A 14,748-nucleotide genomic window follows, 5' to 3' on the forward strand; every position below is an offset into this window, starting at 1 on the left:
AGCCAGGGGAGTCGAGGCAGCGTTTCCTCTCAGGGGAAACACCGTCACTCCCACTCCCACTCCATGCCTGCGCCTCCCTACACGCCTCCTCACACCCCCACCAAGCCGAGGACCTCCTCTTCCTCCTCCTCCTCCTCCTCCTCCGTCCAGAGCACAGCTTCCCCGCAGACCAAACACAAGCCCACGCCCCCGTTCATCCAGGGCGAGAGACCCCAGTCTCCTCGATCGAACCCCCCGCAGTCTCCAACCCAACGAGGGCCTCCGATAACCCAGATCCCCCCCCAGACACAACAGCAGCCTCCAGACGTGGTGCAGAGCCAGGCTCAGCCTCAGCACCCCCAACAGACACACGGGATGGAGGTAAGGGACTTCAAACTGAATTAAAGCTGCGAGCAGTGATGGGCGGGTCTTCAGACTCGGCCGTCGGCAAACGTGGGAAGTTTCGGGCCGATCGAACAATCTCTGTAGGACTTACAGCAGTAACATAAACATCTTGTTTGATGGCGAGTGATCTGTCTCCATGGCAACGGTATATGATGTCACCCCATAATACAGTTAAATGTCTTGAGGACCGCATCGTTATCAAACATGTGAAGTTTTGGGCCGTTTGGAGCATTTCCACTGAAGTTATGAGAAACCCGTTAATCTGAAGTCTGATGTCATTTGGACGATTTATGACAACACCGTGTTTTATGGCGAGGGATGCGTTGCCATGGAAACGGCATATGATGAGATCCCAGATTTGGTGTAGAGCTGTTGAGGCATCGGCCGATGATATACAAGTGTACTATACAAGTTTGATGGCGATCGGACCGTGTCCATTGGAGTTACAGCGGCATCGTGTTGGATGGATAAATCGCGTTTTTCCTACGCCAAATTCAAAATGGCTGACTTCCTGTACGTTTTTTTATACACCTCCAAGAGGCTTTTTGCTTCGTCTCTGCACCCTAGATATAGCGATTTTCGTTGGTGTTGGGGGGGGGGGGTGGTTAAGTTCAAAACGGAAGTGGGCGTGGCTTGCCCAGGTTTTTATGCAAAGTTCCGGAACCCATTTCACACGTCTATTTTCACCGGTCCTGACGCGCGTACGTAAATGTTGTGAGCTTTCATATATGTTGCGGGGTTTAAAAGTGAAATCAAAGAGGGCAAATTAAAATCAGAATAATAAGAATAATCCTATCGATTATAATAATGTAGCGACCACGGTGACGTGGGCTACCTACGGTCATGATTTTGGCCCCTTTCTCTGTGCTTTTTCTCGTGGTTTTCCCTGTTCTCCGTATGTTTTGCATGGTTTTCGCTCGCTTCGCAAGCAATTAAATTGATCCTATGGATATCATGTGAGTTGTAGTCACTAGGCTTGCGCGGGCTATCTGCCAATAAGGTCTTCGCCCACCTCTGGTCTCAGATCCTAATAATCCTATCGATATAAACCAGTGGCGAACCGTGGCTATCACAACTGGACCTTCTGTAGACACACCGCCCCCCCCCCGCGGCATTATAATATCCGTCTTTTCACTGAATTGTCGTCTTTAAAGGGTACTCACAACAATTCCGCAACAACTTCATCTTCACCTGTTGCTCTTGCCATTTCAACGTTAAAAACAATAAAACGGCATGAATTGCTTCGTCGCATTCATCTAGCTCCTCTGTCTCGAGCCAGTTAACTAGCGGGCCTTCTAGAGCACCTGGAACCGAGGGGAACTCTGAAAGAATATGCCCATTAGCTACAAATCAATATCTGATGGTTGATCAAACTGTCAGTCCAAACGTACGCTCTCGTTCAGTGCAACGGCCAGGGCCTTCGATCAAGGATGTAGAATACCTTGTTGAAGGATGTTCTACCCAGAGACCCAGAACAAGATCTGATTGGTTGCTTTCTTTCCTAACACAAAACCACTGAAATGCGTAGTGCATGGATCGAGAGGGACAAACAAATCAACGTAGCACTGTGTTCCAGGGTATTCTCTGAATACCTTGAAGGCCCTGACGGTTCGCCACTGATATAAACCCACGTCACTGTAGTTGCGCGGGCTACCTACTGTCATGATTTTGGCCCCTTTCTCTGAGCTTTTGCCCGTCGTTTTCCCTGTTTTGTGTGTTTTCGGCAGGGTTGTAAATAATTCACCTTATGCCTCTTTATACTTGCTTTGGGCCTTCATAGTAATGTGTACTCTTTGATTGATAATAATGTAGATTATACAATGTATTCTGCTAATTACGCCAGTTGATATGTAAAGTTGTAGAGGTGCTTTTTAAATAAACTTACCTTAACTTTAACCTCAACAGCCACAGGTCCCGATGCTGTGTCTTCCTCCAGAGGTTTCTGAGGGGAAGGAGCCATCACGCCCCCACACCCTCCCCCGATACAACTTCTCCGAGGGGGAGTGTGACGACAAGGAGGGAGGGGAGGAAGCCGAGGTGGTGCTGAGTCCACTTCCTGCCCCGGTGGTCAGAGGAGACGGAGTTAAATACGCAACGCACCGAGTCAGCCGCAGCCACTCGGTCCGCAACCAGGAGAAAATACGCAACCACTCGCAGACGTTAGCTCTGCGTCAGAAGAAGAAAGGACCGCCTCCACCTCCGCCCAAACGCTGCAGCTCCGCCATCTCCACCTCCAACCTGACGGAGAGCACGCTCGTCACCGCGGGAGGTGGGATGCTGGACGTGCCGTTCCTCCAGCAGCGGAGGGCCAGCGACCTGGGAGTCTCCATGGAGATGGTCGTCGTGGAGAAGAGCAGCGTGGGCAGCGTGAGGAGCATCGCCGCCATGTTGGAGATGTCGTCCATAGGAGGCGGACCAAAAGGCATGGCGCTGCAGAGGAACTTCCTGCAGGTAGGGGGAGCTCTGAATTACGATTTGCCTTAAAGTACCAGTAAGAGTTTCCTTGAAATGAAATCAGTTGAAGAAATACTTCCTAAGAAGGAAATGAACCGAACCGTGAGAGCCCAATGGATATGCTTAACAATCCGGGCATTTTGCCGTACTTCTCAACGAGGATGCATTCATGCACTAACAATATCAAGTACACAAGTACAGGAATTAAGATGGAGGACAGGTCTTGTGGGTCTTTCTTAAGGAGAAAACTTAGGGTGTCAGGTGCAGCTTCAATGGTACTCTAAAATATTGTATATCCACATTAATTGATGTAGTTAATGAGCTAAAGCATTATATAACAAATTAATTTGTGTGCGGGTTTACCAGGTGGGTAAAACTCGCGATGCCATTGGTCTGGACGGGGAGGTGGTGAACCGGAGGAGGACCATCAGCGGTCCGGTGTCCGAGCTGGTGGAGGCGGCAAGAAGGGAACAACCCACTCCTCAACCCTCCGTCCAGCCCTCACCCTCCGTCCAGCATCCTGCCTCCTCCCCTCCACCAGTGAACGCCTCCTCCAACAACCCTCCGTCCTCCAACAACCCTCCGTCCTCCCCCCGGCCTCCGTCCAGTTCGTTGGAGAATCTACCGTTTGCAGACGAGGGAAGTCTGACCATCCGCCGCCAAGGACGAGGAGAAGGAGAAGGACAGGTAGCTATCTATATATATGTTGTCTTTCTTTCTATCTATCTAACTAACTATCTATCTCTCTCTCTATCTATCCATCTATCTATGCAGCGTAATGTAATGTGCTAAATCTAAATGTGCTTTCTGTAAATTAACCATAGTGCAGCTTCTGTTCTCTGTAAGCGTTATCCGTGTTTATCTTTGTCAATACTTCTGACTGTTTGTGCAAAAATCCACTCTTGTCACGAATGTATGAATTTTCCGTTAGTGTGTATTTTGTGTTTGTCTGCAGGGCGACGGGGAAGAGGTGGGCTTCACCAACGAGGACATCTCTGGAGTCGAGTCCACCACCACATCGACCCTGAAGCGACGCCCCCGAAGCTCCAAACCTCATCCCAATGGCTCCGACTTCACGCTGCAGGAATCGTCCACCGTGAAGCGCCGACCCAAGAGCCGCGACAAGGAGCCGGAGGGTTACGCAGAGATGGCCGCCATCGGAGAACCCAACACCACCCAACCGGTTCCCTACCAGAACGGCACCGTGAACATGAAACGCCGCCAAGGATCGGACGAAGGAGTGACGGAGCAACCACAACCCCAACCTCCACTGCATCCACAACAACATCCACAACAACATCCACAACAACATCCACAACAACATCCACAACAACATCCACAACAATCTCCACAACAACATCCACTTTATCCACAACAACCTCCACAACAACATCCACTGCATCCACAACAACATCCACTTTATCCACAACAACCTCCACAACAACATCCACTTTATCCACAACAACCTCCACAACAACATCCACTGCATCCACAACAACATCCACAACAACAATCGCAGCCGACTGCTGTTCCCCGCAGAGACAGCGTGGACCAGGTGGTGATTGAAGGCGTTCCCGTTAGAAAACCAAAGCCTCCGGTCTCCCCGAAGCCAATCGTTTCGCAGATAAAGAGGCAAGGAGGACCGCCCACCCCCCCCCAGCCGGTCTCCAACAGGAGGGTCCCGTTACCTGGCCCGGGGACACCTGGAAGCCCAGGTACTCTCACTAATGGAGGTTCACTACTGTTTATGCTAAGTTCAGCAACACACTTGCTAGGTTTTTGTAGCTAAAAGCAACTACAGTCGCCATTCAACTAATAAAATATTCAGCTTTTTCTGCATGTTCAGCTCAGTTCAGCAACAACTTTGCGAAGCTTCCAGCATTCGCATGCATTTTCAGCAGGAAATGCATTTCTTAGTTTGAATTTGACTGCGTGTTCCTAGATGTTTAATAGTTAAAGTCTAAGGAAATGTACATTTAAACCAAATGCAAAAAAAGAAAAGAAAACAAGCTTCATATTCAGGGATTTCACAATACAAGACATTCTAGTAGTCGTACCAATAATAGGGACATTTCACAATTCTTGTTGCCAATTAGATATCGCTGTCAAAGACCAAAAACAAAACATTTCTGTGGGAACATATCCTTCAAACTGTTTTTACATTGTTACATTGAACGTATCATGATAACACTATAGACAAAAGAGTCTACTACTCTATCTGTTTCAGCTCTGTTCCAAAAGTGCTGATTCTGTGTCTGTAGCTTTAAATGCTAATGAGCTGCTGCTGGCCACGCCCCTCTGAGAGATCATTGGTTTAAAAAACACAATGTTGCTAGAAGGAGATTCAGGTGATAAAGTGGGCGGGGAATGGATCAGAAAAGAAAGAAAGGGGGTCTTTGTTCCTGAAACTTCCAGAGTCTCTAAACACAGAGGGGATTTTGCACAATAGGTGACCTTAAAGTTGTTCATTGCATATCTACACTGCAGCAGACAACAATAAAGCCCTTTGATCCTTTACCCTGACATTCATACTTTCTCCATTTCCGTAGTTGAAGGGAAGAAGATTCCGCCCCCAGTCTCACCCAAACCGACGCCCCCACCGACGGCCCCCAAACCGTCCAAACTGATCCACTCCATGACCAGCCCCCCTCCCCATCATCATGCAGTGGTTTCCAGGCAGACCAGCTCCCCGCCATATTTCCCCCTCGCCAACATCCCCGGTCCAACGAACGCCAAACCGCTGAGCCCGTCCCCCCCAAGCCCTCGCACCCCCCAGACCCCCACCACACCTCAGACCCCCGCCACCCCCAGCCCCACCCCCCCGCCCGTCAAGCCGCCTCGCTCCTCGATCGGGGGGGTGTCCGTGGACAGCGGGATGATGGGGGGCGGAGTCACGGCTCCGGAGCTGCTGGTGCATCAGAAGCTGGAGGAGACGAGCGCCTCGCTGGCCGCCGCGCTGCAGATCGTGGAGGATAAGATCCTGAGGCAGGAGGAGTAAGGAGCACACACACACACAGAAATAAAGACACAGACAGAAAGAAACACACACACATAGATACACAGATACAAACACACACATATCAAACATTTCCCAAATTTGTATCAATAAAGTACTTCTTATCTTATCTTATATACACACACACACACATACATGCAGACACACACACACACACACACACATACATACACAGCATTTTGTATTTATTGAAATTACATTATTAATATAATAAAAAACTATATATATGTAAAATATATAATACATATATGTCATTTATATATAACACTTTTTCTGGTGCTCAAAGCGCTTGGTTTTAAGAAGACATTATAATTTCCAATCCACTGTTATAATGTTGTGCGTGTGTGCGTGTGTGTGTGTGTGTGTGTGTGTGTGTGTGTGTGTGTGTGTGTGTGTGTGTGTGTGTGCAGCTCCATGGAAGAGCAGAAGACGACGGTCAGCATCCTGGACGATATCGGCAGCATGTTCGACGACCTCGCCGACCAACTGGACGCCATGCTGGAGTAACCATGGAAACAGACTCTGACGGCACAATCTCTCTCTCTTCCTCTCTTCATCCTCCTCTCTGATGATAATGATGATGGATGAAGAGATAGACAATTTAAGAGAGAGGGTAGATAAAAAAGGACCAAAAACAAAGACTGACGTGGAGAGAGAAGAATATAAAAAAAAAAAAAATGGAAGAGCCTGCAATCAAACCGCGGGTGTTTTCCACTCCTGACGGCAAAACAAAAACTAATCGAAGCACCACCTGTGTGCTGAATCATAGTCTGGTATGTGTACATTCTAAGCATGGAGAGTTTATATCTACTGAAAAAGTCCTGCATTAGCACAGTAATATATGATAATAATAATATAACGATAAATATGAAGCTCTTTGGTTTGATGTCTGTGTGGAACCTCTGGTGTTGTGACCATGTAAAAGGACACGGAGGAAAGATTTGTATCCGTGACCAAAACGAGACGATTCAGCTCCTGAGGTGTGTGTGTGACAGTGTGTGTGTGACAATGTGTGTGTGTGTGTTTGAGACAGATGAGTGCTTGTGAATTGTTGGAATTTCAGGATTCAGTTTCCTGTCCTGGCTGCGGTCATACACTCTGCTCCATCCTCATTATTTCCGCCCCTCCAAATAGAAAACATTCACAGGAGAAGCACAATGCAGCCACGGGAGCCCGCACAATATGAAATCAATATTCAACGAGAGAAGCTGCAGCAGGTTGTCTGAAAGAAGACGTTAGGTGTTGGGGATAAGGTTCGGAAAGTTATGGAGAAGGATTTAAAGGGTGCAAGGTGTTAGAAAAGGGAAGATGGAGGTCATAGAGTTGGTTATTGTTGGATCAAATGTGAGATTTGGGCTCTGTTGTAACAAGCTGCAGAGTCACAGCTCAGTTCAAATCATTCCTGATACCTGCAGAAAATAAGGGCAACGCAACAAACTTCAGGTAACAAAATAAGGACATATATCATACTTAATTCCAATGACAAATTCATTATCAAACACTTTCAAGTAGGGATGCATTAATAGATTTTCAAGGTCACCAGACTACATTGATAAAGACAGTATTTGTACCTTTGGTTGGTTCGGAGTCGGACAAAAAACGTTACAGTAGGGATGTATCAATGCAACTTATTCTCCTCTGATAATCTAATGTAATCCACCCCTGAAGACACTTTTTAAAGGGATGGTTCCTTTTTCAAGGCAACCAAGCTCCATTGACAAAAACAGTAATTCATTAATTCAGATTAACCAAAGCCGAACAATAATATAAGATAAGAGGTACTTTATTGACCCCAAATAGGGAAATGTGTTGCAGCAGCATACAAAACAACAAAACAAATAATAAATGATTATTAAATTGTACAGTGTGTCCAGTTATCCAAAGAGAACTATGGAGTGCCAAAAAAACTAATTGATGCAGCAGTAAATCTGCAAGAGAAGTACAATTACAACCAAACTCCATTGACAGAAACAGTAACTTGGTGAGTGGTTAGTAACTGGTTGGTTAGATTCACTAAAGTTGCACAATAAAGCCTTTCAAAATGACCCCCCTCGGAGGTTCTAGTGTTAAAAACAGAAATGTTGAATATAAAATGTTTTCTACCGAATTTGAATGTACATTTTTTATTTCATTTATTATAGTATCATTATTTTTAGGAGTTATGCACAACTGATGTTTTTAAATTAAAATTTAAAAAAAAATTAAAATGTGTTTAAATCTCACGTCCCCCTGCAGTACTCCAAGGTACCCCTAGGGGTCCGCGTACCCTCATTTGAGAACTGATACCCCCCCATCAGCAAACTCTCACACACAGATCTGTCACAGAAAATGAAACACAATAACCCAGGGTCATAACACCCCCAACAAATGTGGTCTAGGGGTATGATTGCATTGGGTGATCCCGGACGAGACCCCAAAAAATGTGGTCTAGGGGTATGATTGCATTGGGTGATCCCGGACGAGCCCCCAATTTTTTTTAGATTACCATAGAACGTAATATAAATCACCATCTGCACACTCTCCCACACATATCTGTCACAGAGAATGAAACACAGTAACCCATAACAACCCCCCATAACATGTGGTCTAGGAGTATGATAGCTTTGGGTGAGAGAGACCCGAGTTCTGATCCCAAAAAATGCATCAGAATCAAGGTTTTTTACACATACAAGCAATTTGCTTTGGTATCTGGTTGTGCGAAAACAAACAACGTAAAAAAGGATGCTAAAGACAAGTATTTACACCAGATTTAAATGTAACTATACAAATAACTTTAAAAGCTAAAAAACAAAAAGACTTAGGACAATGAGTATATACGGCAAACTACGGAGTATTATATTATATTTTAAAGTGGAGTTTCCCTAGACGCCGGGACATAACAGCAGTAAATCTGCAACTTGTTTTTTTAGAAAGTAAATTGACTGTTTTTGTCAATGGAGTCTGGTGGCTTGAAGGAGAGCATTGCCATTTGTCTACTCAGTTCTTAAATCATTCCTGATACCTGCTGTTGTTGGAAATAAGGGCAACGAATTTCAGGATCCCCACACTCAGAACATTTTAAAATATTTTTATTAAAACACTCAAATTAATTTTCAAACATTAAGTAGAGATGCTTTAATGTAACTTTTTCTCTTCTGAAAATCCCAGATATAAACCTCCCCTTCAGGCACATTTTGAAGAGATAGTTACAGCTTCACCAGTGACCAGACTCCATTGACAACATGGAGAAAGAATCACCGTTACATTCAGTCACCAAAGTTGCACAATAACACAAAACAACAGTTTTTTGTCGATGGAGTCTGGTGGCTTGGAAGAGAGTAGAGATCCTGATACAACCGGAAACCACTACATTATACTGAGGAAAAAACTGTCTTTAATGTAGAAAAGGTCACATCTTGCTGCCACACTGGATCCATTAAATAATACGTTCGGATACTGCATCCCTATTTATATAATCCCCTGTATTCATTCATATAAAAATATCCATAATATGCCCAAATCCCTGCGTGGATTACCGGGTATTTCATTAGTAAATTACAATAAACCTTCAGCGAACAATCATCCTCTGTTCATCTCCATCTCCTTCGTCCCACACCTTCCTAACCACCCACCCGTGTTGCCATGACAATCTACATCACCCTCACCATCCTCATCCTCATCGTCACCATGGTTACTAAACAGTGTGTTGCTGTGGGACATGGGATAAACATTTAAAAAAGGTGCTGATGGAGTGAGCGGCAGCAGAGATCTGTGAAGAGGGACGGTTTGCATTTAAAGAGGCACTTCCATAGCGGTATACTACACTACCCATAATGCAACAAATTGCTGACTCATTACCCGGTTTTAGGACTCATTCCTGCACTTGTTTGTGACGCTCCCAATTACAGATGGTATCACTATGATATTTATGTGAAGTGCCTCTTTAAATTCCTCAAACTTGCCTCGGTCCTTAAAGAAAATCCAGGTTTCGCAGCAGCAGCCACACTCCCTATATGAAATGAATTCAGAGAATAGTTGTGGTATTTAAATTATGAAAAACATAGAGATTATATATATGAATATTTGCAACAAAAAAATAAGAAATGTATTTATGATGTGTGTGTCATCCTGAAGAATATTTTTCAAAGTGAACAGATCTAATCTGAGTGTTTGCTTCTCCATGCTTAAGTGACTGATGACTCATTGTAGGATACCATGATGGGATATTTCCAGGAAGCATTTGTGTTATTTTAATTATTATTTGATCTCTGCCTACATGTGTACGTGGGTGTGGCGATGTGTATAATACAAGCAATTCTTGTTGTTCTGTTTTATTATTTTGTATTATTTTAAATGCAATGTTTTTTCTTTGAAACATGTGCCTTGCGTTGTGATTTTGGTCTGACTACAGTACAGTGGATGGGTGTTTATAAAATATGAAGATCTCTCGCTATGTTTTTGCTTTGTTGGTTCATGGTCTAAAAAAAAAAGGTATGCTGCTCCTCGAAAATCACTATTTAGACGTGATATTTAACATAATAACATGACATTGAAACAAACAACATCTCAACTGTTATTAACCCTTTGGAGTCGACCGTCGCGCCGGCGTGATCAGATCACATGACCTGTTCAAGCCGGTGCCGCATAAAAAACAACAGTCCGGACAACATTGCCGTGTGTTTCTGTCGAAAGTACTGGCTTGAAACTATATCCCAGTCTTTGTTTCATGCAAAAAGACCCAGTAAACAGGGAGTTACGATGATATAAAGTTAATACATTTCAAAAGTATGAAAAATGGAAGCACATATTTTAATATCTTCGCCGTATTTTATCATTTTACGAAACGGAAAATACTGGAAACTGTAGATCCTGCCCAACAGGATGTATATGTGTATTTCTGTCGAAAGTACTGGCTTGAAACTATATGCCAGTCTTTGTTTCATGCAAAAAGACCCAATAAACACGGACATACGATGATATAAATTTAATACAGATATATTTCAGAAGTATGAATAATGGAAGCACATATTTTAATATCTTCGACGTATTTTATCATTTTACGAAACGGAAAATACTGGAAACTGTAGATTCTAATCAACAGGATTTATTTACCAGGTAGGGGGTGAGGTAATCAGGTAAACGGAGTGATACGAAGCGAGACGAAAAGAGACGAAGAGGGACGGCGGGAACCGAAGAGAGACGGCGGAAATGGAGGGAGACGAAGATATACGAAGACAGGCGGCGGGAGACAAAGAGAGACAAAGAGAGACGGCGGGAGACTGCGATTGAAGTAAAGTGACAGACAAACATTGAGAATTTAGATATAGTTAGATAGATTTAGAGTTTTGAAGACTCAACTATGATGAAGAGAACTCTGAACGTGAGTCAAGCTGTAGGCTTGTTCTTTGACATGGAGGAGGAGGAATCTGTGATGTTGCCCTCTGTGTCTTAGTTGACAGAAACCGCTTTGAAGCGTGGCACAGATAAAGACAGAAAAAACTGATTTTTGTACATAATGTGTATATATATATATATTTGTATTATATTTATAATAACACTTTTTCCTTATCAGAATGAAATCACATATACATTATTTAAGCTTTTAAATGTGTTGTTGTGCCTACTGTGTCACTGTTGACAGAACTTGAGAAATTAGGAAAAAAAGCCTATGGATACACCTGTTATTTGTTCATAAAATGTGTATATAAGTTCATGCTACCTCAATCAAACTTTCACATTATCATAGTGACATCCCATGTATATATTTCCAGCTTTCAAATGGTTTCGTTGTGTATGTTTGTGTTACCTATATGAAAAATAATATCATTTTCAAAATCTGTTTTTACATTTTTTTGTGATTTTGGGTCAAAAATGTTCATATAGTATCTCAAAATGACAGAAATAACTATCAGGTTATATAGGTGAGGTTGTCCTTAAAAAGAAGATACCAAACATTGACATGCCAAACATTTCTTAATGGGGTTTAGTAAGACAAATCAAAAGTATGCGAAAACGGCCAAATTAGCCCTGGACTCCAAAGGGTTAAAGGAAGCACATTTATGAAAATATGTTTTTTTAAAAAGATCATTATTATGAGAAAAATTCATGAAATATTAGGCAATGACTATATATCTGGAAATAAAAAATGACTTTCACACCAAGAACTTTTCCCAGGAATAGTTCCCGGAACTCTTTAGTCCCTGGAACTATCTAGTAGATCGCGTTCACACCGGAATAAATCCCTGAGGGTGGATAAGGCAAATGAAGCCGCTGACGTCACTTCTTCTTCTTCTGCTTTGGGTTTACTGGCAGGCCGCAAACCACTTCACGGCGTATACTGCCACCCAAAGTCCCCGGCCGGAAGTCCCCGGAATTGAGGACTGGCTTCAGTAGCAGCTGCTGGGACTCCCAGCAGCTGCTACTGAAGCCTTCCGAGTAAATCGCCAGAACGCCGACACCTCCTCATCTCCACCGCTCCCATGTTTTCTTTTGTGTTGCCATAAGTTAGTCTCTCTGCGTTGGTGCGCTGGGCTAATGCTAATAATGCTAATGTCAGCAAATAAAATGGCGGCTTCACAAAACTTTTCAGAGTTTTACGGGGCGTGGTTTGCAATCCACCCAGCCAATCAGAAATTGGAACCTTTTTCTCCCCATGAAAGTACCTGCTCTCTAGCAGGGACTGAAAAGGGGTGAAAAGGTTTGCAAAAAAAAGTTCTAGTTCCAGATCTTTTTGGTGTGAACGCAAAATCCCAGGAACTATCGGAACTATTCCTGGGAAAAGTACTCCGGTGTGAAAGCGCCTTTAGTATTACTTTAAAATGTACCTAAAGTGTATCTGGAAATAATGATTTAATATAGTTAAATAATGAAAGACATCGCAAAGACATTACTTGCTAAGGCAAAGTAATTACCTTGTTTTATCAAAAATGTCTCAAATAATGACATTTTCTGGAAATATTGACCTTATATTACAGAAATACTCATAATAATAATACGTGGGATGTTTATAACGCTTTTCCAAATGCTCAAAGATGCTTTACATAAAATCAGAACAGAAACAATAATGATTTAGGATCAGAAACAGTGACTCAGTATCCGGTAATAATGACTAAATATTTCATAAATGACTCACTAATCTGTAAAAATGTACTTAGTATTTCTAAAAATAACGACATAGTGTCAGGAAGAACGAAGTGTCTGAAAGTAATGACTTAATTTGCCAAAAATGACTTTTAAAACAAGATCGAATATACTTTATTAATCCTAAATTGGGAAATGTTTTCAATGCAGCAGCATGTTAAACAAGTATGTAATGGTTAGTATTAAGAAATATATACGATAAAATGACCAAAAGTATTTGGAAATAATGACACAATTTTCAAAACAATGACTTTCTTAACGTCAAATAACTAAGCGTTGACAAAAAAAATACATATTGTTTGGAAATAATGACAAAGTATAGCAAAACAATGACTTAATCTCTAAATGGGTTTCTTATTATCTTGAGATATTAATTTTTTTCTAAGTAATTTCTCATAATAATAACTTCCTCTACCTTTTTGAATTGCATTGCCAGAAATGGTCTTCTCTAGTTAACTCACAGTCAGTGCCACAAGATCTCCTCTCCTCTGATTGGACGATTAGACATTTCATTATTCCAATAGCACATCTGATTTGGACCAGTTTTAATGCAGATGTACTAAAAACCTAGAGACAGCCAGAAAGATAAATACCAGGTAAATACTATGATAAATGTAAGTGTAATGTATATTTGAGTTTATACATCTGTTCCCATCTGACTGACATTTCTCTAATTGATTTTAAACCACGTAAATCCACGACAACTTCTCCGGATCAGAGGTCAAAGGTCAGCTGTAGTTTCCTCCCTTTCCTCCAACAACACCTCTTTATAAAGTCATGTTTAACACTTCCTCTGGTCTCATTTAGGTCGTCTCTCTCGCTGTAGGAGTGTCCTGAAGAACGTTAAAAAGGTGGAATGGTTCAAAAACAAAGATGGTCAAAAAAGTTGTGGAAGAAACTTTCTGATAATTTTCTCTCCGAAGAAGAAGCTGTTTTATTTTCCGCCTGTGCTTATCGAGAGCAGTGTGTGTGTGTGTGTGTGTGTGGTGACTGCATCTTATGGCCATCTGCTCTGAATAAATAAATGTTCGATACAAACTGCTTCCTGTGTACTCCACTCTTCCTCCTGCAGGGGGCAGCACCACACTGCAACAAATCATCAGTTCATTTTTCTATTTAAAAGTACAAAATATACTTAAAGTACCAAAAGTCAAAGCACTTCTACAATGTGTACTTTCCCATTTCAGAATCATGCTGGATTATGAATATCGAAGCTGATGATAGATATAATAATAATTCATGGTATTTATGTTTGTGCTTTACATTAGATATATCAGACATGTCACATCTGGACAAGGACACAATATATTACCATATACTACTTTAATCTCAGAATATCCATCTCGTTTTCATTTAAATTGAAGACTTTAAAAATTGTTATTTTTATTAATATGAATTAAAAGCTTTTTTTGTCAGTTTTTTGGTGAATATAACAAAAGGAACTCCCCTTGTGATAAACCTGCAAGAGAGAAAGCATTTGAGCGCCGTACTGTTTCAGAAATAATCCTTGATGTGGTTTAGAACAGGATGGCGGCAGAATTTAACTTTATCTCCGGTAGAATTATGATCAGGCATGTCTTTATATAGATAGACCCATATGCCTAGAAATAGCATGACGGCGCACTTTAAATGCCGATTCATTTGTAGTAAATACTTCAATCTCAGAATATCACTCTTTTTATTTTAACGTAAATTCTGTTTTTCTAAATGAATAATTATCTTATAATCGAAAACTAAACATCAATCTATCATTGGCTCGGATAGAGATAATAAAT

At 42.2% G+C, this 14,748-nt stretch overlaps 1 protein-coding gene across 1 annotated transcript in view; it reads left to right on the forward strand.

Annotated features, from left to right (window-relative positions):
* Positions 1-7,889, forward strand: part of LOC117444097 (caskin-1) — a 52,059-nt gene extending 44,170 nt beyond the window's left edge. Inside the window, exons 19-24 of the mRNA XM_071202698.1 lie at positions 1-360; positions 2,290-2,835; positions 3,205-3,525; positions 3,770-4,553; positions 5,388-5,832; positions 6,265-7,889. The exon at positions 1-360 is cut by the window's left edge and continues 40 nt beyond it. Of these exons, the coding sequence (XP_071058799.1) occupies positions 1-360; positions 2,290-2,835; positions 3,205-3,525; positions 3,770-4,553; positions 5,388-5,832; positions 6,265-6,361 (2,553 nt within the window). The 3' untranslated portion in view covers positions 6,362-7,889. The remainder of the gene's footprint in view (positions 361-2,289; positions 2,836-3,204; positions 3,526-3,769; positions 4,554-5,387; positions 5,833-6,264) is intronic.
* Positions 7,890-14,748: the final 6,859 nt, after the last annotated feature.

This window comes from Pseudochaenichthys georgianus, unplaced genomic scaffold (assembly GCF_902827115.2).
Source record: "Pseudochaenichthys georgianus unplaced genomic scaffold, fPseGeo1.2 scaffold_733_arrow_ctg1, whole genome shotgun sequence".
NCBI lineage: Eukaryota > Metazoa > Chordata > Actinopteri > Perciformes > Channichthyidae > Pseudochaenichthys > Pseudochaenichthys georgianus.